Here is a 23,100-nt window from a genome sequence, read left to right as displayed (position 1 = left end):
TGTGTGCCTGTGTGTGCATGTGTGTGTGTGTGTGTGTGTGTGTGTTGTGTGTGTGTGTCTGTGTGCATGTGTGTGTGCCTGTGTGTGTGTGTGTGTGTGTGTGTGTGTGTGTGTTGTGTGAATTTGCTCACACCATGGTACATGCCTAGAGGTCAGAGGATAGACTTCATGGCATCAGGTCTCTCCTTCTACCATGGTGGGAAGGATGAGGCCTGCACAGGTATCAGATAAAAGGTGCCACCCATGATTAGTCAGAATGGCCACCTGTGCTCTCTGCCACATTAAGACCTACACCTGGAGAACTGACAGCTCTCTCCTCTGTCCCCTGCTTCCCCTCGGGAGGGAATTGAAGCCCCATTTATACTACACTTGATCTTAGCCAAAAGGCCGAGAAGCGATGAAGCCCCATTTATAATTCTATTTCCTGTTGATGGGGAACCCCACTTAGATGCACATAACAAAGATTTCAAGAAGTCTTGCACCTGAAAGGAGCAAGGGGAACGGAAGTCTGTCCCACCCCTGAGGAAAGCATTGACTTAGACAGATTTCCTCTTGAGTGGCAATGACATTTTTAGGTAAATTTTGTTGGACTGGAAGTGCAACCTTCTCTTCGACATTCTCATTCTGTCTTCTCAAAAACACCAAGCTTTGTTTATGCATCTGACTTTTTGTCTCCCCCTTCTTTGTGTGTTTTGAGGGTGGGGATCGATGTTGAGGTGGCGTTAATCAGTCGTATCATGTGGTGTAAGTTCCTGGGATGTCATGGAGTCAAAACAAAAGGTACAACTTGGAAATTGCACTTGTTTTCTAGGGTCACAACCAAATCATCGCCTACAGCAGACCCATATATTTCTGTATGCTATGCGGCCTTATTTTGCTTCTTGACGCGGGGGCCAAAGCCAGACACCCCCCCAGCTATGTCGTGTATGGCCTGAAGCTCTTTACACCAGAGACCCTGCAATCAGTCAGGGACCACTTAATAGGTGAGTGATCTTGGGGGTTACGGGGAGCATTCTTGGGAAGGGAAGATATGTCTCCTCTTTGTCTTTTGCATCCCTACTGGGAGAAGCCAGCATACGTGACTGCTGCTGTGAAGGGTCAAGTAAGTTCCTCTTGTCTCGAGTCTGTAGAAGACTCTGAGCCCAATATAACCAAGGTGGTGGTGAGGGGGGAGGAATGGGGAGGGAGGGAGGGAGGGAGGGAGGGGGGAAGAGGGAGGAAAGATCATAGGCTGACAACTCAGCTGTCATTCTTGTCCACCTCAGTGTTTTGAGACAGAGTCTCTCACTAACACAGCTGTTAGTGAACCCTAGAACCACAAGTGCTTACCGCCATGTCTTCTTGGCTTTTATGTACTCGTGGGGATTGAGCTCACATCCTCGTGGTTTCGAGGCTAGCACCTCACCTACCAGGCCGTCTCTCCAGCCCCTGACAACGGGGTTTGGTGAAGGGACTTTGATATTTATGACCAGACAGGTGCACCCCTGTAGCACCTGAAGCTGGCAGGGGTACCTGTCGGGGTGAGCTGGCCACAAGGCAACGGCCTTAGGCCTCTCCACATCTCCAGGCACTGTGATCATGCATGAATGGGCACCAGTCTCAGCTCTGGTCACTTCCAGTTTGTTCTGCTACACTTGGCTTGGCTTAAAACCTGAGCAGTACCTGCCGTTCAGTGTTCCATTCAGATGAGCCCCATGCTAGTGGCATAGGTAAGGTATTTAACCCTAGGGCCAGCTGGTCAGATGCTTGTGTCCCTGCTCTCTCCCCATCCTTCCCGCTCCCCTCCCCTCTTTCTCTCTCTCCCCCTCTCTCTCTCTGTTATTATTGTTGTGATAAAGTACCTTGACAGAAGCAATTTTAAGGGAGAAAGGATTGGCTTACATCCAAAGGTACAGTGCATCATGGTGTGAGGTCGCAAGTCAAGGTGAGAGGTCAAGGCATGGAGCACTTGTTCACAATAGGGCTCACATCTCTCTCCTCCTTTTACACAGTCTGGGACCCCACCCCATGGAGTGGGTCTTCCCACCTCCATTCACCTAATCAACATAGCCCCTCACAGACATGCCCAGAGGTTAACAAACTCCCTCAGCCACACCTGGAGGCTTCTCCAGCTAAGTCTGGAGCCTACCAAGGTGACCACAATGTCCATCACACCTTACTAAGTGAGCAAGATCGTGCTGGAAGTGAGGGGACAAAAAGCAGCCCACCTTATACCTCAGTAGTTTGTAGTTAATATGTGAACATAGAAAAGGGCCCGGAACAAACAGGACTTAGTGCTGTCACTCGCCAAAACATCTATGATCCGTAGCTCCAAGGATTTATTGGCATATGCTCTGGGGATTTTTGTGAGGACATGGTGGGGGCGACCCACCTTTGAACTTGTGAGGACAGTGGCAAAGTCACTGCCCTGAGACTCGCTGCCATCAATACATCCACTCCTAAAGAGCGCTCCTAGTCTTTAGACAGTGTCACCCTTTCCCTGGCTCTCTCTGACAGGTCCCTGAGTCTCTGCAGCGGTCCTGGGCAGGTACCCAGGTGTGTGAGGAACTTTCTCTGTGTCTAGTGCAGGTAAAAACCTAGGTAGAGATGAGACTCCATTCTCCCTCCTCACGGCCCCTTCCCTTTCTCTTCCTGCTTTATTTGTAGCAGATTTTACTTATATAGATACACACTATAAGTATACACATAGTCACACACATCCGTAGACTCCCGGATATGCACACACATACATATATACACAGATATATATATATATATATATATATATATATATATATATATATATATATATGTAGATATACCACATAAATCTTATATACTTAGATAGACCTATAAACAAATATAAATAAGCCATGCACACACACTCACAGTACATGTATACACCAGATGCACACATACATATACCTCCTCCTGGAAGCTTGCCCTGTGTGCAAATCCAGGATTTCATCTCTATCACATCCATGAAAGAACTAAGCAGTTTGAAGCCAAAGGCCTGGAGAACAAGTATTGGCAAACCTTCGAGTTCAAGGTGGAACAGAAGCATAACAGGAAGCGACCTCTGATTAGAGATTGGTGAGCACCCTCCTGTGAGAGCGAGTGGCCACTCCTGCTGACGTGTCTTTCTTCATCACTGAAGTTCATTGCGTGACTGAAGAAAGGCATTAGGGCTTTCTCCTCAGTTTATGTCTCCTGCCCAAGGTCCTGCCAGCTGCCCTGATATTTTAATTTAATAGGTTAATTGGTTTCCTTTGTCAAGTAGCAGGTTGGAGGCCATAGCTCAAAGTCACAGGAGGAGCTGGTTATCAGAGGCAGCTCATGCAACAGGATGTAAGGCGATGTCTCTGCCCAAATGCTGCCTTTCCCTTGCTGTACCTCCACATTCCCCATGTGTGCATCTTGGCTACATTTCCCCCCAGATCACCGTGTGGACCAGTGTCTTTAGTTCCATCTCCTAAAGGGACAAGGATGTGTTGGCTAACTAGAGCCTCCATTAGCTTGACTTCTGTTCCTTTCTCCCTCGTGGACTCTGATGCTTTGTCTAGAGTGCTCAGCCACATTCTTCCTGGTGGCTCATTTCCTCCATCTCCTGGTCATCTGGCTACCCTTACCTCACGGCACCTGGCCTGTGTGACAATAATGTACCACCATCATGCTTGATTCACGTCTCCTTGGCCGGGCTGTCTTCTCACTGTGCGGACCCCTCACCACTATGCTCTGCTCGTGCCTGGAGACCCCAGGCACCAGATTAGCCTTGGCAGGGTGGAGGGACCGAGGAGTACTCCGGCTGTCAGGAGCCACTCCAGAAGTTAATGAGTAAATGAGGCTTTGGAGTGCTTTCCACTCATAAATCAGAGACAGCTCCCTTGACCCTCTGAGCTGGCTTCATTAAGAAGGACATTTTATGGATAATCGTAGAATGAGACTCGCAGGTGCTGGGTGTGACAGCACAGGCACTTGGTCCCAGTGCTTGGCAGGTAGACACAAGAGGACCAGGAGTCCAAAGGTGCTGTTGGCAAAATAGAAAGTTGGAGGTCAGTCCGAGTTACTTGAGATCCTATCTTTAAAAGACAACAAGACAATCCTTCAGCCCCCAGAGAAAAACAGTAAAAGGGAGACAGAGGAGGAGGGAAAGGGAAGAAGGGAGGGGCCGGGGAAGGAAGAAAGACTTGAGAGAGGCAAAGGCTGACACATTTCATTACAAATTGTGTTCATGCTTGGGTTCTGCACTTCTTACTTTACTACTATGAGAAAGCCAGTGCCCCAAGTTCCTGGTGTACCCCACTTTTCACAGCAGAAAAGCCAGAGACTTTATTAGGGCTCATAAAGGAAGGGGGCAGATAGATAGATAGACAGACAGACAGACAGACAGATCTGTGGCTCACATAAAAGTAAAACCAGAAAAATAGCAAGTAAGGAGGGAGGGTGTTCAACGTGCCGATCTGCACAGAGCATCATGGGGCTGAAGCTGTAAGGATAAACCAGTAGAGGAGGGAGCAGAGGAGGCCATGGGTAGAGGGGTTTCTGACTTTGTAAGAGAGACAAGGGCGACTCAAGGTCACTGCCCTGTGGAGCCTCTTCACCAGGAGACTTAGAGATGTCACTGTCTTCACGCCCAGGGATCAGCTAGAAAAGGAGCAAGGACTGTAAAGTTAGCAGGAAAGAAGCAGTATACACTGTTTCCTGTCAGAAACCTTACTGGACTGCGGTGACATCCTGTCAGAACCCAGTGTAGAAGGAAAACAGAAGCAGTGTATGGCTTCACAGCCTGGGAGCTGGAGTCCAAGATCATGGTGCCAGCTGGGTTTCTTCCCTCTGGGACAGCAGAGAGTCTCTCCCTCTGCCGTCCCTGTCTGGTCCAGACTTTTCATTTTCATTGTTATTGTTAGGTCTTTGAAAATTTAATGTGTGTGTGTGTGTTTGTGTGTGTTATTTTTGTATGTGTATAGTGTGTGTATGTGTGTGTGTGTGCTGTATGTTGTGTGTGTATGTGCATGTGTTTGTATATGGTGTGTGGTGTTTGTGTGTATGTGTATGGTGTGTGTGTATGTATAGTATGTTTGGTGTGTATGTGTGTGTTTGTGTGTGCACCTGTCCATGCCATAGCACATGTTTTTCAGAGATTAACGATTGGAAGTTAGTTTTCCCCTACCACGAATTCAAACTCGGGTGATCAGTTTTATGCATCAAGAGATAGGAGCAGCAGGACAATAGATCGATGATAGATCGATGATATACATAGGTATATAAGTATATGGTAGATTCATAGATACATAGCTGATAGATTGATAGATGATATTAGATAGATGACATACTTAATTAGGTATATAAATAGATGATGAATAGATTGAGAGATGATAGATGCATAGATATATAGATACATAGTTTGTTTATACTGGTTTATTTGATGTTGGATGTAAATGCATACACTTTATTCAGGATGAACCAGGGATTATATATCTTTTGTGGGACGGAATACCCAGGAAGGGAAGCTCATTGGCTGAAGGCGAGAAGCTGTCTAGATATCTCGTTAGCATGAGAAGAACTCCAGGTGTTACTTTACATGACTGACTGCCCATGGTCCTCTCGGTGGCCATGTTAAGTGTTAAGTGTTCCAGAGCAGCAGGTACACACACAGAGAGGTAGGGAGTGGCTCCACCCCCACCCTCTCAGGTCTCTAAGGTTGCCTGGGTCTGTGCCCACTCATTCTTGCCAATTCCTATGTCTATTTGGTAGCATAGTCCCTCAAGCCCTACAAATACATACATTGATGCACAATTTAATAGGGATGGATGGATGGATGGATGGATGGATGGATGGATGATGGATGGATGGATGATGGATGGATGGATGGATGGATAATGGATGGATAGATGAATAATAGATGGATGGATAATGGATGGATGGATAGATAGATGGATAGATGGATGGATAATGGATGGATGGATGGATGGACAGATAATGGATGGATGGATAATGGATGGATGGATAATAGATGGATGGATAATGGATGGATGGATGAATAATGAATAGATGGATGATAGATGGATAATAGATGGATAGATGGATGACAGATAATGGATGAATGGATGGATGGATAATGAATGGATGGATGATAGATGTATAATAGATGGATAGATGGATGACAGATAATGGATGAATGGATGGATGGATGGATGGATGGATGGATGGAAGGACAAATGCCCAGTGAGGATGGACCCTCAATATCTAGTCAAGGGCTCCACAGCTCACCCAAGTCCCCAACCCTCTGCCAAGTTTTTATTTTGAGATCATAGGCTTTCAGTTTTTATTTTGAGATTATAGGCTTTCAGTTTTTATTTTGAGATCATAGGCTTTCAGTGATTCTTACTACCTGGCCTCAAACTCATCCCACAGTTCAAATGGCCTTGGGCCTTGTAGTCCTCCTGTCTCAGCTGGCTAAAGAGGTGTGATTACAGGCCACACCTCTAATCCCAGCCAGGAATAACATTCTGCGTGAGTTTTTACTTGGGCTGAGCTGTGAGCATTCAGTGTATCTCCCTGTCTTCTCTCCTTGGTGAGAATCTTCTTGGCCCACATTTTCAGGAGACAGGAAAATGGCCGCTACAGTTGGCACTCTCTTCCTCAGCTTGGGAGGCTGCTGGCCCTGGGGCTGGGTTTCTATTACTGCCTCTCTGGTTAACTTCAGCAAGAGCCTGTGCCTGAGCCCGGCTCTGTGATTACTCTGCGGATGGGGAAATCCAGTCTCAGAAGAGGCAGGGCACACCTGAGCTGGGGCCTGCCGCATGAGACTCCAGAAAGCACAGCTGGCTCGAATCCCACCAATCAGGCTGGTCCTAGGTTAATGAGAGGCCCAGTGTCAACGAACAAGGCAAGGATTTTACCTAAGGCCAACCTCTGGCCTCCCCATGTATACACATACACCCTATACATATGCGCACCCCACCCCAACACAGACACGCACACATGCACACACGGTGTGGTCAGCCTAGGTTCTAGAACTAACTGCTTTCACAACAAGACCTCTGGGACAACCTCTACCTATCTGTGTTCACGGGCCATAGTGACCCCTATCTGGCTCATTCCTTCGGAGGGAAATTGTGGTTTAAATCAACAGCTTTGAGTCCCCTTTCAGCCCAAAAGATGGAGCAAGAATCAGGTCCTCAGGAGCTACCCGCATTGTTCCTTTGGTTTGACTTTGTTTTAACCGTGTACGTTGGTGAGGACTCCAGGCAGTCAAGCTGCAGTAAAGCGAGGGAAACTGTTACGGGTTTCAGATGTTGCCTAACGGCATTCATGGAGTTGGGGTTGGTGGAAGCTAGGAATCTGCTAAGAATGTATTTTAAAGATTTGGTTTGATAAAAAGACATTGGGTGCACAATGAATCAGTCTTGGTGGGGAGTTAAAGCTAGATCAGGGCAGTGTGGTCCTGGCTCTATAACATCCCATCTCTCCATGGTCAGAGAACCCTAGTTTTGGTTTTGTGGATCTTTAACACACGTGTGACTTTCCTTTTTTTTTTTTTTTTTTTGCACACTTTTCTGGAATCTCCCCTGTTTTCTAATCCTCTCCTCATCTCCCCAGGTCTCATTCTGTTCTGAGCTGCAGGCCGTGCACCTCTCTCCCTCCCTCCCTCCCTCCCTCCCTCCCTCCCTCCCTCCCTCCCTCCCTCCCTCCGCTCCTCCCTCCCTCCCCACCCATCAGCTCTTCCTTAAGTCCTGAGCCTTCTGTGCAATCAACCTTGAATAATGCACTCGCTCTTTTTTTCTCAGCTCCAGGAGAGGAGCCCAGTTGACTCAGTTTCCCCGGATGGAATAGAAAATATGAAATAGAAGAAGGCAGTGTTGTAGAAACAATGTGGCCATGATTGTCCCACCCTTCGCTCATTGCTGCTTCCCTCTGTTTCTTTCCAGTATTTTTGTGTTGCTTCCCTGCGATCTCCCTCCTCGGGCTCTTCCCACAGATCAACACCTTCTGCACGTACCTCCTTGAACAGATCGACATGTTGCTCTTCGGGGGTTCTGGTGAGTCTCTGCACCGGCTTCTCCTGGGAAGGGCTTCAAGTTTGGACAAAGTCTGATGGTCCTGGGGATGGAGGGTAGGGTCCACCTGGAAGGTTTGCTTTGCCTTGAGGTCCAAACCCGCTTTAACTTGGATTTCCTGTGGAGTCTGTTTTACAGAGTTGGAAGTGGCCCTCTCAGTAAAGGAGTAAGCAAAGACACAAGGAAGGGGAGAGTTTCCCTTGATTTGGAGTGAGCGAGGCCCTTCAAATGATTCTTTAGAAGTGTGTGTGTGTGTGTGTGTGTGTGTGTGTGTGTGTGTGTTTGATGTTATGGATATGTGTTGTAGGAGTAATTATGAGCTTTGAAAATCTTCCCCCTAAAACACACAAGACCCCAGTGTCCCCTGGGTGCAGCCCACAGAATAGTCGGTTATAATCTTTCCTACACTGGCAGTGGCCTGTGTCTTTGGATGGGTCCCATAGACAGACAACTCATACCGAAAGCTATGGCCCTCTCCCTGCTTACATCTGCCAGTTTAGAGAAGGGCTCGTCCAGTAAGCTGTATGGTGTTTGCTTTCCAGCCGTTTCCGGGATCACATCGGCTGTGTACAGCGTGGGCCGGAGTGTCCTGGCAGCAGCCCTGCTCCACGTCTTCTGCTTCAGTGCTGTGAAAGTAAGTGTGCACACACCGTGGAAGGGACCATGGCTGGTGTCGACCAACACGCCATTCTAATCACTTCTTTCTCAACTGTAAACGAAGTGGGATATGAGCGGCTTGGGTGGAGTGACGGGGCCTGGCAGAATCTGGAGATTCGTCCTCGAAGTCAGTGCCTGGCTTGTCCTGTGGTGTAAGCCTCACCTGCCTAGCCCTATATGATGTCCCTGAAATGGCCAGGGACACCAGAAGGACTTCTGCTGGCCCTGTGAGTCAATGCCACTCTAGGGTTCATCTTCTGTCTTAAGTAGCACCCCAAATAGGGTGCACTTGCATGAAGCTGTGTGAACCAGGGAGTGGGATGGAATGGTGCAGCCACACCAGTCCAGAATCTAGGCTATACGTGGACCTCAGAGTGCCTCCGGCTGAAAAAAAAAAGCAAAGCCTGGGGTGTGCTCAAGGAACCAGAGAAGATGAGGAAACTAGTTCAGATGCTGGAAGCCCAGAAGGCAATGTCAGAAGTGTAATGGTTGTACACACATGGCCCAGTCGTGCACGTGCACACAGTGTGGCTGTATAACTGTTGCACACTTATGCCCTAATCATGAATACACACAGTGTGCTGTGTAAGTGTTGCACAATTGTCCTAATAATACATGCACCTAGTATGGCTGTGTAACTGTTGCACACTTATGCCCTAATCATGCATGCACATATAGTATAGCTGTGTAAGTGTTGCACACTTATGTCCTAATAACGCATGCACACAGTGTGGCTGTGTAAGTGTTGCACACATATGGCCTAGTCATGCATGCACACACTGTGTGGCTGTGTAACTGTTGCACACTTAAGTCCTTATCATGCACGTGCACATAGTATGGCTATGTAACTATGGCACACATATGGTCTAAGTCATGCATGCACACACAGTGTAGCTGTAGGTCAGTTCGTGTTTCTATAAGGCTCTGAGTAATTTTGTATCTCTGGTGGGAGAGTAGGGCACAGGAAGAAGCAGTCTAGAGCCTTCTCAATGAGAGGGGGGTCAGTAAACATCGTCCAAATGGAACAAAATCAAGAACAGAAACACTGGCTTGTTTGGGAACAGGAGGAAATGGGGGAAGGAGAAACTGCCTTGAGTTGTTGCCCGCAGGAGCAGAAACAGGAGCTGGGGACCATGTAGGAAGTCCCTCTGTAAATTCACTGCCTTCTCTGGGTTAGAACCAAATGCTTCCCACCTCTGAGGTTTCCAGTGCTCACGCAGGCTTCTGATGGACAGACAGAGGTACTCAGGGAGGTCTGTTTCACCTGAGGAAGAACTGGCTCCTGTTGCATAGTATAGAATGAGTGACAAATAGTAATAGAATATCAATGGTCCTGGTTACCATTTTAAATACTTAAAAAAAAAAACTCATACAGTGCTCTCTTCTCATCTGTGAGCACTGACTTCAAATGGTCCCATGTCGACTCTCTGCTTTAAGATGTGGCGCCTATTAAATGCTGTGAACTGACTGAACGTGGTTATCGGATTCACAGGGTGATGGGGGGGTCCTGGGAGGAGAGGAAAACACACCCACCTTCCACAAACACTGACTGTATTGATCCGGGTTTTCTAGAGGAACTGACTGTTAGGCTGAATCTCTCTCTGTGTTGTCTCATTCATGTGCACATGCATACACACACACACACACACACACATATTTACATATACATATATACATACATGCACACACACACACACACTTGGGATTTATTAGAATGCTTTACAGGCTGAGGTTGTGGTCCCACTAGTCCAACAATGGCTGTCTACTAATGGAAGGTCCAAAATCTGGCTGATTTTTAGTCCATGAGGATGATGTCTCCGCTGGTCTTCAGTATACTCTGGTATCCTAGAGAAGTAAGCTCTCATGCCAGTGAAGGGATGGACTGGCCAGTGAGAGCGAGGGCAAGCAGGCAGTGAGAGCAAGCTTCCCCCTCTGCGTCCTTCATATCGGCTGCCTGCAGAAGGTGGGGCCCAGGTTAAAGGTGCGTCTTACCATCTCAAAAGATCCAGACTAAAAGTTGCTCTTCCTGCTTCAAATGATTTAATTAAGAAAACAAAAAAGCAAAAAACAAAAAACAAAACCAAACCTTGTGTGTACCCAGCCACTTGGGTTTTAGTTCATCCCAGCTACTGTCAAAGTTGATAACCAAGAATAGGCCTCGCACTTCCCACCCTAGAGCTCAGGTGGTGTGGTTTCCTTCTGGCACTTTCTCTACACCAGGGTGCCTGCTCTGTGCTGCTGACACAGAGCCACAGATAGTCCACCTCCCTTCCTCAGAGTGAAGGATGAATGGGTCCTCACGAGCTGGGGCTGCCTGTCAGCTGCCTGACTGGTCGTGTCTCTCTACAGGGTCTCACTGTGAGCTTTGTTACCTTGATTTATTGTTGTTGTCATTGCCCTTGGAGACTGCCCAGCCCAGCTGCAAGAAGCCTGGGAAATTCCCACCTTAGGGACCACCGTGCATCTGATGCCTGGTCCTCGACAATGGGAAAAGAAAAGAATTTCAGGGCATGTCAGAGTGATGTGAAGTTATCCAGTTTATTAAGCAGAGAGACGAGACAGTACGCACGGGGATGGGGGTGTGGGTGTGGGGTAGGTGTGGGTGTGGGGCGTTTAAAAGGAGAATGACATAGAAAAACTATAGTACTCCTAAGACATAAATGTGGGCTTCTTAAGAGAGATACCCCAGGGGCCTCAGCCAAGGCTAATGTGATTGCAATCTTGTGAAGTTACCTCTCCCAAAGGACGCAATTTATAACCAGGTGCAAAGAGTGAGCAAAGTTTACAAAGGAAATGAAGTTTCAATTTGTCTTTTGTTGTTATGGGCTGGTTTCTTTGTTTCTCAAAGCTCTTCCTTTTGTGAATGGTATTATGAATTGTGAATGGTCTTATTTGAGTTTATGAGAGCTGACCCGGGTTAAAGTCAGGCTCTTGAACGCTCTGGGCCTGTGTCAGCTGGGCTCATGGGATATTTTTAGCCTTCGTGTTTTAGATGTCTTTTGTAAGAAGAGCATTGCCTCTGTGGGCAATATCTGTTTTACCTGTTGTGTGAAGCTTTGTGACTCCTGGCCATCAGGAACTAAAAAGCAAAGCCCAGGGTGGGGTGTCTCTCTCTTAGGTTTCCCCTCAGTTTCCTTGCCTTTTTATCGGGTCTCGTTATGGGGGCGGGGTGAGTTGATTTTGCCCTCTGGAATATTAATTAGGGAAAGAAAATCTGACTCCTCTTTCAATCTCGTATTCTCTTTGGCTGTTCTGAGACGGTTACAAATAACATAAAACAGACCCCCTCTATGACTTACATATTTGACAGTGACACACGGAAGCCACCAGAATATTTGCTCCCTGGAGAAATGGCTCAGCAGTTAATTAGCTAGGATTTCTATTTGTCTAGGTAAACCTAGATTGCTGGTTTTTTTTTTATTTGTTACTGAAGAAATTCCGCTTTATTGCTGGTGAGAGGACCCAGAGGCTGAAACACATTGTTATAATTTAATGCTTCCCAAGAGTCATTAACAATGGCTTGCAGAAGGCTTTCTCTCCCTCCTGCTCCCACTCCCTAGCACCCCCCAGGTGTAGCCTGCACTTCAGCATTTCCCATTTTCGGGATTTAAAGTCTAATTGTAGATCTATAATAGACCCATAGTTCTAGAATATGCTTTGGGGGCCGGAGGGGGGGAGCGCTGGTGTGAACCTTACCTGTTCTCCCGGCAACCCCTCAGTAGATTCCAAGGTCTCTGCTGACTTCAGCTGTCCTCCCTACCCCTGCAAAGTGAAAATTATCTCACTCGCTTGTCAGAAGGACAATTCGCAGTCAGATTAAGACACCTGCCCATCCATGGAACTTGAGTTTCTAGCAGGATTTCCCTGGTGTCTGCTCATTGCCCTTCATCCCTAACAGGCGGGGATGATTCCAGCATCCATCGCTCTATACCAAAAGTGAAGTCAAAGCCCAGGATGCTGTGGCGAATTGCCCAGGGGTTCATACATAATTCACAGTTTTTTTTCTCCCGTTTACAATGAATTAGTGAAACCCACCTCATGAGGATATCCGTGCTATTGGACCTAGGGACTCACAGCCTGAGCCTTAACAGTTCAGGGCCAGCTACCCATCCTCAAAAAATCCAATTAAATCGTCAATGTGAATTTGTTAAAAGAGGAACAAAGGAGCCCAGTGATCCCCAAGTCTACCTTTGGGGGTCTCCTGGCATGAGTTATGCATAACTAAGCAGTCCAGCCTGGGTGTGGTCCTGCGCACCCTGTCTCCACTCCAAGCCTCTCCGGTAAGGCTGTCTGACACGTTATAAATTGTTTTCAGGAGGCAAGTTTTTCCTCTGATCATTACATCTTCTCCAGGCAGGAGATCCCTGGGGAAATTCTAATCTCTTGCAGTCCACCCTTCCCATAGCCTGACAGCCAAAGAGGGACCACGTATGCTTCTCTAGGCTGTATTCACTGCTTCCAAGCAGCCATTATTGGGCTTGGCGCTTTCTGATTGGCTAGGCTATCCAGCCAGTAAACTCCAGGAATCTACCTGTCTCTGCCTCCTCAGTGCTGGGATTATAGGCATTCAAGGAAACACTGGGCTTTTACACTCGCTCTAGGGAATTAAACTCAGACAGGCGCTTACTGACGGAGCTGAGCTCCCTTCCCAGAGTATTTCCTAACATGCGCTGGTCGTAATTACCCTACTCTCTTTGCTGACGTCACCACAACATCAACTACGCATGCTCACGTCGGCTACGCTCAGCAACTCCCGCCCGTGTCCGTTCGCTATTGCTGAGTAACAAGCTACACCCCAGAATCCGTGCAGTTGTGCACTGCTCCACAGACTCACAGCTTGGGTTCTCTTCTTGATGTCTCAGCTGAAATCATTGTGACTGAACCTCTGGTCTCAGCAGAGGCTTGAGGTCTTCCCTGTGTGCCAGTAGAAATCAGTTTCATGTAGCTACAGGATGATAGTCCCTCTTTTTTGGCTGCCTGGGCTGTGGGACACATTGTAGCTTTGAGGACACCGTTAGGTACTGGCCACATGGCTTTCCTGAGCTATTGAGTGGGCACTGGGTTCCTCAAAGCACACTCCCAGGCTTCCACTGTGTCTCTTTCCTCTTTAGACTCCCACAGCTTTTTTAAAAGGCTCCTCTAAAGAGGCCAGACCCACCCAGGACAAACCTTACAAACTGATTTAAACGAATGTGTAGTTACTCAGTTGGAGACCCTCCTTCGAAATCTTCCTTCTCTGTCCCTGCTGCCCACACTCAGAGAGAGGAAGCTGCACTGATTCTGCAGACCAGACAACCTTCAAACCTTAGGGACCTTCTGCCTGAATGTGTGAGTGTGCAAGAAAGTGTACGTGAGAGTGAGTGTATGCATAAGTGAAAGTGTGAATGTGTGGGTGTGTGGGTGAGTGTGTAAGTATGTGTGAAGGTGAATGTGAGGATGTGTGAGAGTGTGTGTGATCGTGTGTATGAGTATGTGTAAGAGAGCCTATGTAAGTGTGTTGAGTGTGCGGATGAGTGTGGAACTATGTGTGAGAGTATGTGGGGGGTTTGTGAGTGAGTACACAAGTATGCATGAGATTGTGTGGGTGGGCATTTGCATGAGTGTGAAAGTGTGTGTGTATGAATGTGTGTGATTATGTGTGTTAGTATGTAAAAGAGTTTGTGTGAATGTGGAGGGGGCAAGTGTGTGAGTGTGAGAGTGTATAAGTATGTGTGAGTGTGTGTATGTATTAGAGTGTCTGTGGGTGTGTATGTGTGTGAGTGTATGTGAGAGTGTGTGTGTGAGTGTGTGTGTGTGAGAGAGTGTGTGCATGAGTGTATGGGTGTGTGAGTGTGTGTGTGTGAGAGAGAGTGTGTGTGCATGAGTGTATGGGTGTGTGAGTGTGTGTGTGAGTGTGTGCATGAGTGTATGAGTGTGTGAGTGTGTGTGAGAGTGTGTGCATGAATGTATGGGTGTGTGAGTGAGTTGTGTGAGTCTGTGCATAGGCAATGATATATTTATACATCTAGGAAGGCTTAAATACTTGAGATACATCACCCACCTTACTATGCAACCATCTTGTTTTTCTTAAATATCTACGCCTAAAAGTGAAATATCACTTGGAGTCATAAACAGATGGTATTTTCCACCAAACGAACGCACTGTGAAGTAAGTACCTCCTCCTCGGGCTCAGTGATGGATGGATGTCTTGCCACATTTGTTAACACACCCATTGCTTTGTCTACCGTCTACTTGAGTGTCTGACATGCTTTGAACACAGTGGGAGGCATTGGCAGCCCCACCAGGAATCAGGAGCTGCCCTGGGAAACGTGGTGAGACCTGGGACCCAACCATGTCTCCGAAGTCTCACTGCATTGACTTTAGAGGAGCTTCAGAAAGGAAAAGAAAAAAAAAGTCAAGAAAAGGACTTAGGTCAGGAACCATGAAGTGTGGATCTCAGAAACACCCGTTTGATGGGATATGAGAAACTTATTTCTTCAAACAGAGCACATTTAAATCTGCTCTGAAAAGCCCAGCGGTGAGACTTGGACCAGTTTGTATTCCGTTCATTCGCAGGCTCTTAGCTAGCCTGCCTATAAATTCCGTCTTAAGAGCTGCCCTGAGGTTCTCAGGAGACAATGCTGAAACCACCCCTCTTTAGAGTGCTTTTGTGCAAGCTGAAATGCCCACACGCTCTCATCTAAGCCACCCCCCCTCACCGGCACACGTGAAGCGGCAGGACTGTCAGGCTATTAGACGGTTTTATTCCTGCCTCATAAAAATATTTCAAAACCTGGGGGAGCTTTATGAAACCAGCTCTCATCAATCCATACCCTCTCCAATTTAGGGGCCCACGAGACACATCACAAGGCAATTACGGGTGTTCGTTTTGAAGCAAACAATTCTGTGGCGGATGCTTCATTATCCGTGAGTGATAGATGGGCTAAAACCTAATGTCTTGGGGGTGGAGAGAAGGCTTAGCAGTCAAGAACACCTGCTGCTCATCCAGGGGACCCTAATTCCACTTCCAGTACCCACATAGGATGTCTCCCTACATGTAGTCTCCGCGTCTTCTTCTGACCTTTGCAGCACTGGACACACCTAGTACACACACACACACACACACACACACACACACACACACAAGAACAGAGCTTTAAAGAATCCTGACCTCTCTCTGAAACTGGCATGGATTTTTGAGCCTGTATTTCTTCCTTCCTTTCTTAATTTTTTTTTCTTTTTTTTTTCTTTTTTGGAGCTGGGGACCGAACCCAGGGCTTTGCGCTTGCTAGGCAAGTGCTCTACCACTGAGCTAAATCCCCAATTCCTTTCTTAATTTTTTTTAAAGACAGCATCTCATACCATATTCTAGGCTGGCCCCCAATTCATGACAATGCTCCTGCCTCCACTGAGCTAGGATTTTAGTGTGAGACACCACCCCAGCTTATATAAATAAGTACAAGACTGTTTCACAATGGTCGAGTATAAAAGTGTATTTTAGCACCTCCCTATCTCCTGGAGATGTCAGCAAGCCCATCCCACCCTACTCCACCCCACCCCACCCCCAGCCAGTCTCCGTTTCTCCTTGTAGGAACGGGGCATGTGGCATCAGGGCTCACCAGCAAATGCCTTGCACGGAGCCCAGGGGTGGGTGACTTCAAAATCCTTCTCGGGCCACTTGATTTCCTCTTTGGAAAAATGTCAACATCACCCTCTTTGTCTCCCTCTGGTCTTCTTCTAAAATCACATCTCTGATAGGACACATGTGGCTCCTTAGAGCCTATGACTCCCTCGATGCTCTGTGGTTGCAGACCCCTCCCCCACCCCAAGCCTCGGCACCATCCTCCTTCAGTGAAGAGTGGGGCTGTGTTCATGTTTGCCATGCAATGCGCTTTGCATACCTCGAAGGTGCTGCGGACCCAGAGCAGCACGCTGGATGCTGTGCACACTCATGATAGCCTTCTTACCATGCTCGAGTACCTTAAGCTCTTCCCGCATCCTTATATGATAAGCACCCGGAAGGGCTAAGGCTGGCTTAGCTCGGAGACCCCTTATGACTCTAGAATGATCTTGCTTGAAGCTGGCAGAGCTGGGGGAGTGCTGGCTCTCTGCACATGAAGGGACGATTCGTGTTGGTGGCCAAGCAGCCCCCTGTCCTTGCTCTCTTGGGAATTAGTGTGCACATGTGTGTCTATGTGTGCGTGCATGCCACTCAGCAGGTTAAACATGTGTGGAGAGAAGAGTGCTCTAGGAGCAAGCCCCAAGAGACCTGCCCTGCCCTATGTGCAGGAACTGGGAACCTGAGCTTTTCCTAGGGAATTGAGCAATGTCTCAGAGTAGGCCTTGAGACACTCAAGCCCACATCTGGAGTGAGGTCGCCTAGATACTGCCCAAAGGGCTGCTTAAAGGCCGTGTGGAGTCGATCATACATATCCAGTGTGAATCAACTAAAGGTGGCTGCCACCGAATATCGGGAACTCAGAGCAGGCTGCGACATAATCCGACAGATAAGCATTTCTGGCAAAATGCCACATTCGTGTGGCCTTACGTAAACATAACCTTGAGGTCAGAGGCGAGTGTCTTCACCAGCCTGTCTGTATGTCTGTGTTCCCATGTCCACACAGTCTGAATGGTAGCCTCAGCCTTGAGTGGAGAAAGGACGTCTCACCTGTCCACACTTCCTCGTGGCTTCAACTTCCCAACCTCCGTGGTCCTCTTCCTCTCATTCCTGCAGAACTCGGTCGTATTGGTACACCATTCTAGATCACTTTGCTAGCAGTCTCTTTATACATGCATACATAGATACATACATAGATACATACATACATATATACATACACACATATTTTTACATATTTCTCCAAATTCCCTTATCCATTCCTCCATTAATAGAAAACCAAACTGACTCCACTTCCAATTCCTTGCCCTGGTGAGCAAGGCAGCCAGGGATGTGGAAGACAGCATCTCCGTGGGACGGCATGCAGTTTCCGTGGTTATATGCACAGGAGTAAAACAGTGGGGATCCTCACACGGAGGGTCTTTGCTCCTGTAGCCACCCATCATTCATTCTGTGTCACATCGCCCTGCCAGCTATGGTCTCTGCTTCATGAGCAGACTTCTCATAGTGCAGGGGCCAAGAGAATCCCCTGTCAGGCCTGTTGGTGCAGACTGTGTTAGAAAAACAGCAGCCCCTCCTAGCAAGGTCACATCTGATGGCTTTCCCTCCCATCCTGCCCTCTTCCCTGTTTGTCCAGTGCTGTAGATAGAGGAGCAAGACATTTGTACAAACTGTAATTCTTCCTTTTTTTCCCCATGAGAAGGCTGGCATGATCCCCGCTGCCCAAGCTGACTTTCTCAAGGGCTTGATATTCCTTTCCTATAGTTTGGATGAATCTAGTAACGGTCAGCGTCTACTGTATGTTCCACATAAGCTCCTGACTAGTGTTTTATCCACAGTTCTTCAGATATGATCTAAGACCCCACAGTGAGACTTCTTAGATAAGGTCACCCAGGTTTCTCACTTGGGCCTTCCTGGGAGTAACCAGTAGAGGAGGATTTGGTTTGGTTGGTTGTCATTGTTGTTTAACAGACAAAATCTGAGTCCAGGCCTCCAACCACCCTCTGCACCACTAAAGGACAGCCGTCTCTGTACTTACATATACCTAGGTCAGACTATCTGTCCTACTGTCACTTCTGTTGCTGTGACAAAATACACTGACCAAAAGCTGCTTAGAGAATAAAGGGTTTATCTGGTCGACCAGCCAGAGCAAGGTCCATTATTGTGCAGAAGTCAAGGCAGGAACTTAAAGTGTCACAGCCACAGTCGGGAGCAGACAGAATAAACATCCAGGTCTCTGCGGCGTCACTCAGCTGCCTTCCTCACTCTCACGTCATCCAGGGCCGCCAGCCTAGGGAATGGTGCTACCCAAGGTGGGATGGGTCTCCTTACACCAATTAAGATAATTTCCTAAAGACGTGTTCCCAGGCAAGTCTAGAGTAGATAGTTCATTAGTACTAGTACGAGACTCTTCCAAGGTTCTAGGTTCTGTCAGGTTGACGACTGACGCTAACCAGCAGCACCACTCCTTCCACCCTTTTCTCCTGTCTGAGTCCTAAGGTGTGTGGGGGAGGGGGAGTCAGCTGCTCAGACTCACTGCACCGGTCCTGTACATGGTTATTAAATGGTTTTGTGGCAGGGCCTTGAAAAAGGTGTTGGGAGTAGCTGGAGCGAGACGGGATATCTGTTGTTGCTGAGCCTGGCCGAGGGTAAAGCAGACGCTAGTCAAAATAGCTATATACAGGGATAAACGGCCACGCATCATTTAATGATGCGCTCTTCTGAGGTACGCAGTGTCTGAGGTCGCCGTCAGACATGGCCTCTTGGTGAGATCTAGAAACATAGTGTAAACAAGACACACGAGGCAGGCAGCGTTGCAGATTACGAGGCTCGAAGAAATCCTGTTGCCTAGTATTGTACTAACTTTCCCCGGGGAGACGCGGACAAATGTCTGCTCGCTGCCGATGGGATCAACCACAGGTGGAAGGAGCGAGTCTGCCCCAGTCTAGTTTGTGTGAACCAAAGAGATTACTTGGGTTACTTACAGGAGCACGGGGGAGCGCCGTACAGCCATGCCATAGACCGTTCCCACTCTGGCACAGAGGATGGTTTCTCGATGGAGGCTGAATTCACCCTCCCGTGTCCTTTATTCTCACATAGCGTCTTCTGAGACCACGTGCAACCGGGATGGGATCCTGTATAGCTGGGAGGATGGTATGGGAAGGTGTGGCTGATCTCAGGTGAGGGTCTAATGATCCTCCTCACTCTCTCCTATAAGGGGGGCCCTACTGGGTTCCCCCTTGTTGAGGGTCTCCTGAATTCTTTCAGGCAATCACAGCTTCTCTGAGCCGAGGGTCAGGGACTTGCGAGAATGTAGCTGGGTTGGTAGAGTGCTTGCCTTGTGCGCACAAAGCCCAAGGTTCCAACCTCATACTTCACACTACCAAGTGTGGTGGTGCTTGCTTGGAAATTCAGCAATCAGAGAATAGAGGTGGGAGGACCAGAAGTCCAGCTCACGGTGAGTTCCAGGCCAGCCTGTGCTTCAGGAGACCCTGTTTCAAAAACCAAAACAAAAGGGCAGCAGTGGCCGTTATACTTGGAGGTTAGCACTCTCCAATGACTAACGGCATCGTGACTGTCGTAATTCCCCAGTGCCGCTCATACAGGTGGCAGCACACACCGTGCAATCAGCCCGGCGGAGAACTGCAGCCCTTGCTCAATGCTTGCATTTTGTGGTTTGCAACCAAAGGCTCTAAGTACAGAGATGCTCTTTACTGGGTGTGAAGGTCACTCCGTGACGAGGGCGAGTCGCCACATTCCTCAAGCCACCTGCCGTCTTTCTGCAGGAGCCATGGAGCACACAGCACATCCCCGCACTGTTCTCAGCCTTCTGTGGCCTCCTGGTCGCGCTGTCCTACCATCTGAGCCGGCAGAGCAGTGATCCTTCCGTGCTCCTGTGAGTAGCTGTCCTGTATTCCCTGTGTGTATAAATGCCTGTCCACACGTCTGTGAGTATCATGGTCAGAGGTCGCCCCTCTGGCATGGTTCACCGTTTTTCTTTTGAGACACAAGTCTCACAGTGGCCTGGAGCTTGCCGGTTAGGCTAGCCTAGCCAGTGAGACCCAGAGCGCCACCTCTCTGGCACTGGAATTATAAATGTGTGACACCACACTCAGGATTTTTACCTGAGCTCTGAAGGTCTCCAGTTCCAGTGGTTCTTTCTCTCCCACACTATGGGGTGCACCGGGGTAGAGAAAGGCAGGGCTGAACTGACATGGTTGAAACTCGAAGGCAAACTTCCAGACAGAATCTGCCTTTGAGCACCTCACTTGCAGTCAAGCTCCCAGGTAGCTGGGTGCCCCAGCCCTGGGTGAGCTTCTCTTGCTGTGCTGTAGGAAAAGCCATGGTCACAGATGGCCTTGCTGGATACACAGAGTTCCACTGTTGTCTTCCTCTGGAGGTCACCCTATGGAGAGCAGACCCACATACTCGAAAGGGGACCTTTACTTTATTTCTTCTTGTACAGCCAGAGTCTTATATGTGTGCCCACTTGCATGCTCACATACATAATAGTAATAGCCACCAAACAAATTTAAAATTAAAGCATCCTCATGGTCTCCTGAGTGTGTCCTAAACATCACACAGTGGGGTCTGTGTCGAGACCTTAAACGATAGCCATTGTAATCTCTGAAGTACAGATCTGTATACGGGGACTGGAAATCCTCTGAACAGTGTCAAGGTGAGTATCAGATATTGATAACAGTGTGTCCTATAATCTGACCGAACTTATATAACCTTTTGACTTAAGATAACTCTGCTGGGGGCCACAGATACCGAAATAATTGGGCAATTAGACACCTTAGGGCGAAAAGCGTAGACAAATAGGGAAACAGAAAAAAGGCTGAACACAAAATTTTTAGTGTCACCTGTGTGCCTGGCTGCTACCTTCTGCTGGCAATGTTGGTGAGGCTGTAGCTTAGTGGGTTAGAGGAAACTGGATCCCCTGCTGCTGACAGAGAACTGAGCCCCTTAGGGTCCTTAACCACTTTTGTCAGGATGAAATTTAGAGACTGAAACAAGAGCCAGGGAGATTCCTCAGCCGGGAATCAGCTTGGGCAGCCTGAGTGTGATTCCCATAACTCACATAAAGGTGAAGGGGAGACTGACTCCACGGTGTTTCCCTCAGAGTCTCATATATGTGCCCACCCCACCCCACCCCCACCCCCGCACACATGCATAATAGTAATAGCTACCCAATGAATTCAGTATTAAGACAACCTCACTATCTCCCGAGTGCGTCCTGATTTTGCAGTGGGCTTGGCTTTGCTCCCTGTGGGCGTGCAGCCTAAGGATCACGTTGCCTGAGACGCGTAGTTTATAAACAACCTGTGTGCTTTCCCACTCTAGGTCCTTCATTCAGTGCAAATTGCTTCCTAAATGCTTACATCAGAACCTGGACGAGTCAGCTGCAGACCCCCTCCCTCAGAGGATGAAGGATTCAGTGGTAAGACCTCAGCATGGAAAGACTGCCTGTTATAGGGCACCTTGCTTGTCGCAGGGGGGAAGCTGCCATGATGCAGCTAGCTAGCTGGGTCTGGAAAAGCAGGAGGAGGCCCTGGGTTCAATCCAGTCTTACCTCCCAAGATACCTGAGCTGCCCATCTTTGGATTATCTCCAACATAGATCTGTCCCAAAGACCAGGGTACCCAACGGAGCTCAACTGACCTGCCTGGATATCATCATGAGTCATATTCATAAATTCCGTCCATCACTGGACAGATACCCCATCCCCATCCCCATCCCCAAGTGGCTTTGGTTTGAGTGTTGAGCATAGTGACTACAAGGACACCAGGGCAGTGTCCCCCTGGGCGGGATAAGGACACGTCAGTGTGAGGCAAGGTAGCCCAGGAGCTGAAAGACAAACTAGACACTGTCAAACAGCAGTTAAGGTCTGTCTAAATAAAATCTCCTCACAGAAGCCCACAGTAGGCCTGCATTCCTGACATCTGCTGCACAGTTCTTCTGCCCTCTCAGTCACACTGAGATCAGAGCACGATTTCCTGGGTCCTTGGGTTCAGATTTGGCATCAGCACAGCCCTTGCTAAATGCCCCTGGGCTTTGAACTTCTTTTATTTGACAGTTTATGTATTTACATTTTAAATGTTATCCACTTGCCCAGTTCCCCCTCTCTCATCCCCCCTTCCCCTGTTTCTATGAGGATGTCCCTCCTCCTACCCAACTACTCTACTCCCCTGCACGGGAAAAAGTGCCTTCACAGGACCAAGGGCTTCTCCTCCTATTGATGCCAGACAATGCCATCCTCTGCTACATATGCGGCTGGAGCCAAGGATTCCCTCCAACCCCTCTGTGTACTCTTTGGTTGGTGGTTTAGTCCCTGGGAGCTCTGGGGTATCTGGTTGGTTGATATTGTTGTTCTTCCTATGGGGTTGCAAACCCGTTCAGCTCCTTCAGTCCTTTTCCTAGCTCCTCCATTGGGGTCCCCGTGCTCAGTCTGATGGTTAACTGCAAGCATCTTGATCTCTATCAGTAAGGCTTTGAACATTTTAGCATCTGTAGTTGAAGAGAGGAACAACTATATTGGCTGGAACAGACGGAGGATACAAAGGAAGGAAGAGGGTAGCCATTCTGCTTCCTGTGCATCAGGAATGGCTTCGAGGACTTTCAAGTGTCCTTAAAGCAGATGTGGCCTCTTTGGTATGGACTGCCATTAACATTTTGTAAAATGTCAGCCACCAACTGTGTCAACCTGTTGATTCTACAGTTCTGAAAGTGGAGCTGGCCAAAGCCACAGTTCTTGCTTTTCTGTCTGTCTTATGAAGGACAGACAAAAGCAAAAAGCAGATGTCG

General features: G+C 48.2%; 1 protein-coding gene and 1 long non-coding RNA gene across 18 annotated transcripts in view; one reads left to right on the top strand and one right to left on the bottom strand.

Moving 5' to 3' along the window:
- Pcnx2 (pecanex 2) overlaps positions 1–23,100 on the top strand; it is a 150,630-nt gene that overhangs the window by 45,309 nt on the left and 82,221 nt on the right. For all 7 annotated transcript variants that reach the window (NM_001427189.1, XM_063278079.1, XM_063278080.1 and 4 more), the window contains 5 exons: positions 812–983; positions 7,911–8,021; positions 8,582–8,673; positions 20,079–20,188; positions 21,640–21,736. In NM_001427189.1, coding sequence (NP_001414118.1) covers positions 812–983; positions 7,911–8,021; positions 8,582–8,673; positions 20,079–20,188; positions 21,640–21,736 — 582 coding nt within the window. The remainder of the gene's footprint in view (positions 1–811; positions 984–7,910; positions 8,022–8,581; positions 8,674–20,078; positions 20,189–21,639; positions 21,737–23,100) is intronic.
- LOC120098634 (uncharacterized) lies at positions 6,302–18,326 on the bottom strand. 11 transcript variants are annotated; one of them, XR_005497051.2, is made up of 6 exons: positions 13,228–13,393; positions 12,732–12,807; positions 12,393–12,458; positions 8,526–8,748; positions 7,982–8,166; positions 6,302–6,833 (listed from the first exon to the last, which is right to left on the bottom strand). It is a non-coding gene; the product is annotated as an uncharacterized LOC120098634 (long non-coding RNA). The 11 variants fall into 11 exon arrangements; XR_005497047.2 differs by having other exon boundaries at positions 8,526–8,665; XR_010060518.1 differs by lacking the exon at positions 12,732–12,807 and having other exon boundaries at positions 6,302–6,721; positions 8,526–8,665; positions 12,885–18,326.

This window comes from Rattus norvegicus, chromosome 19 (assembly GCF_036323735.1).
Source record: "Rattus norvegicus strain BN/NHsdMcwi chromosome 19, GRCr8, whole genome shotgun sequence".
NCBI lineage: Eukaryota > Metazoa > Chordata > Mammalia > Rodentia > Muridae > Rattus > Rattus norvegicus.
Note: the sequence above shows the minus strand (reverse complement) of the source record. Positions and strands in the feature narration are given on the sequence as shown.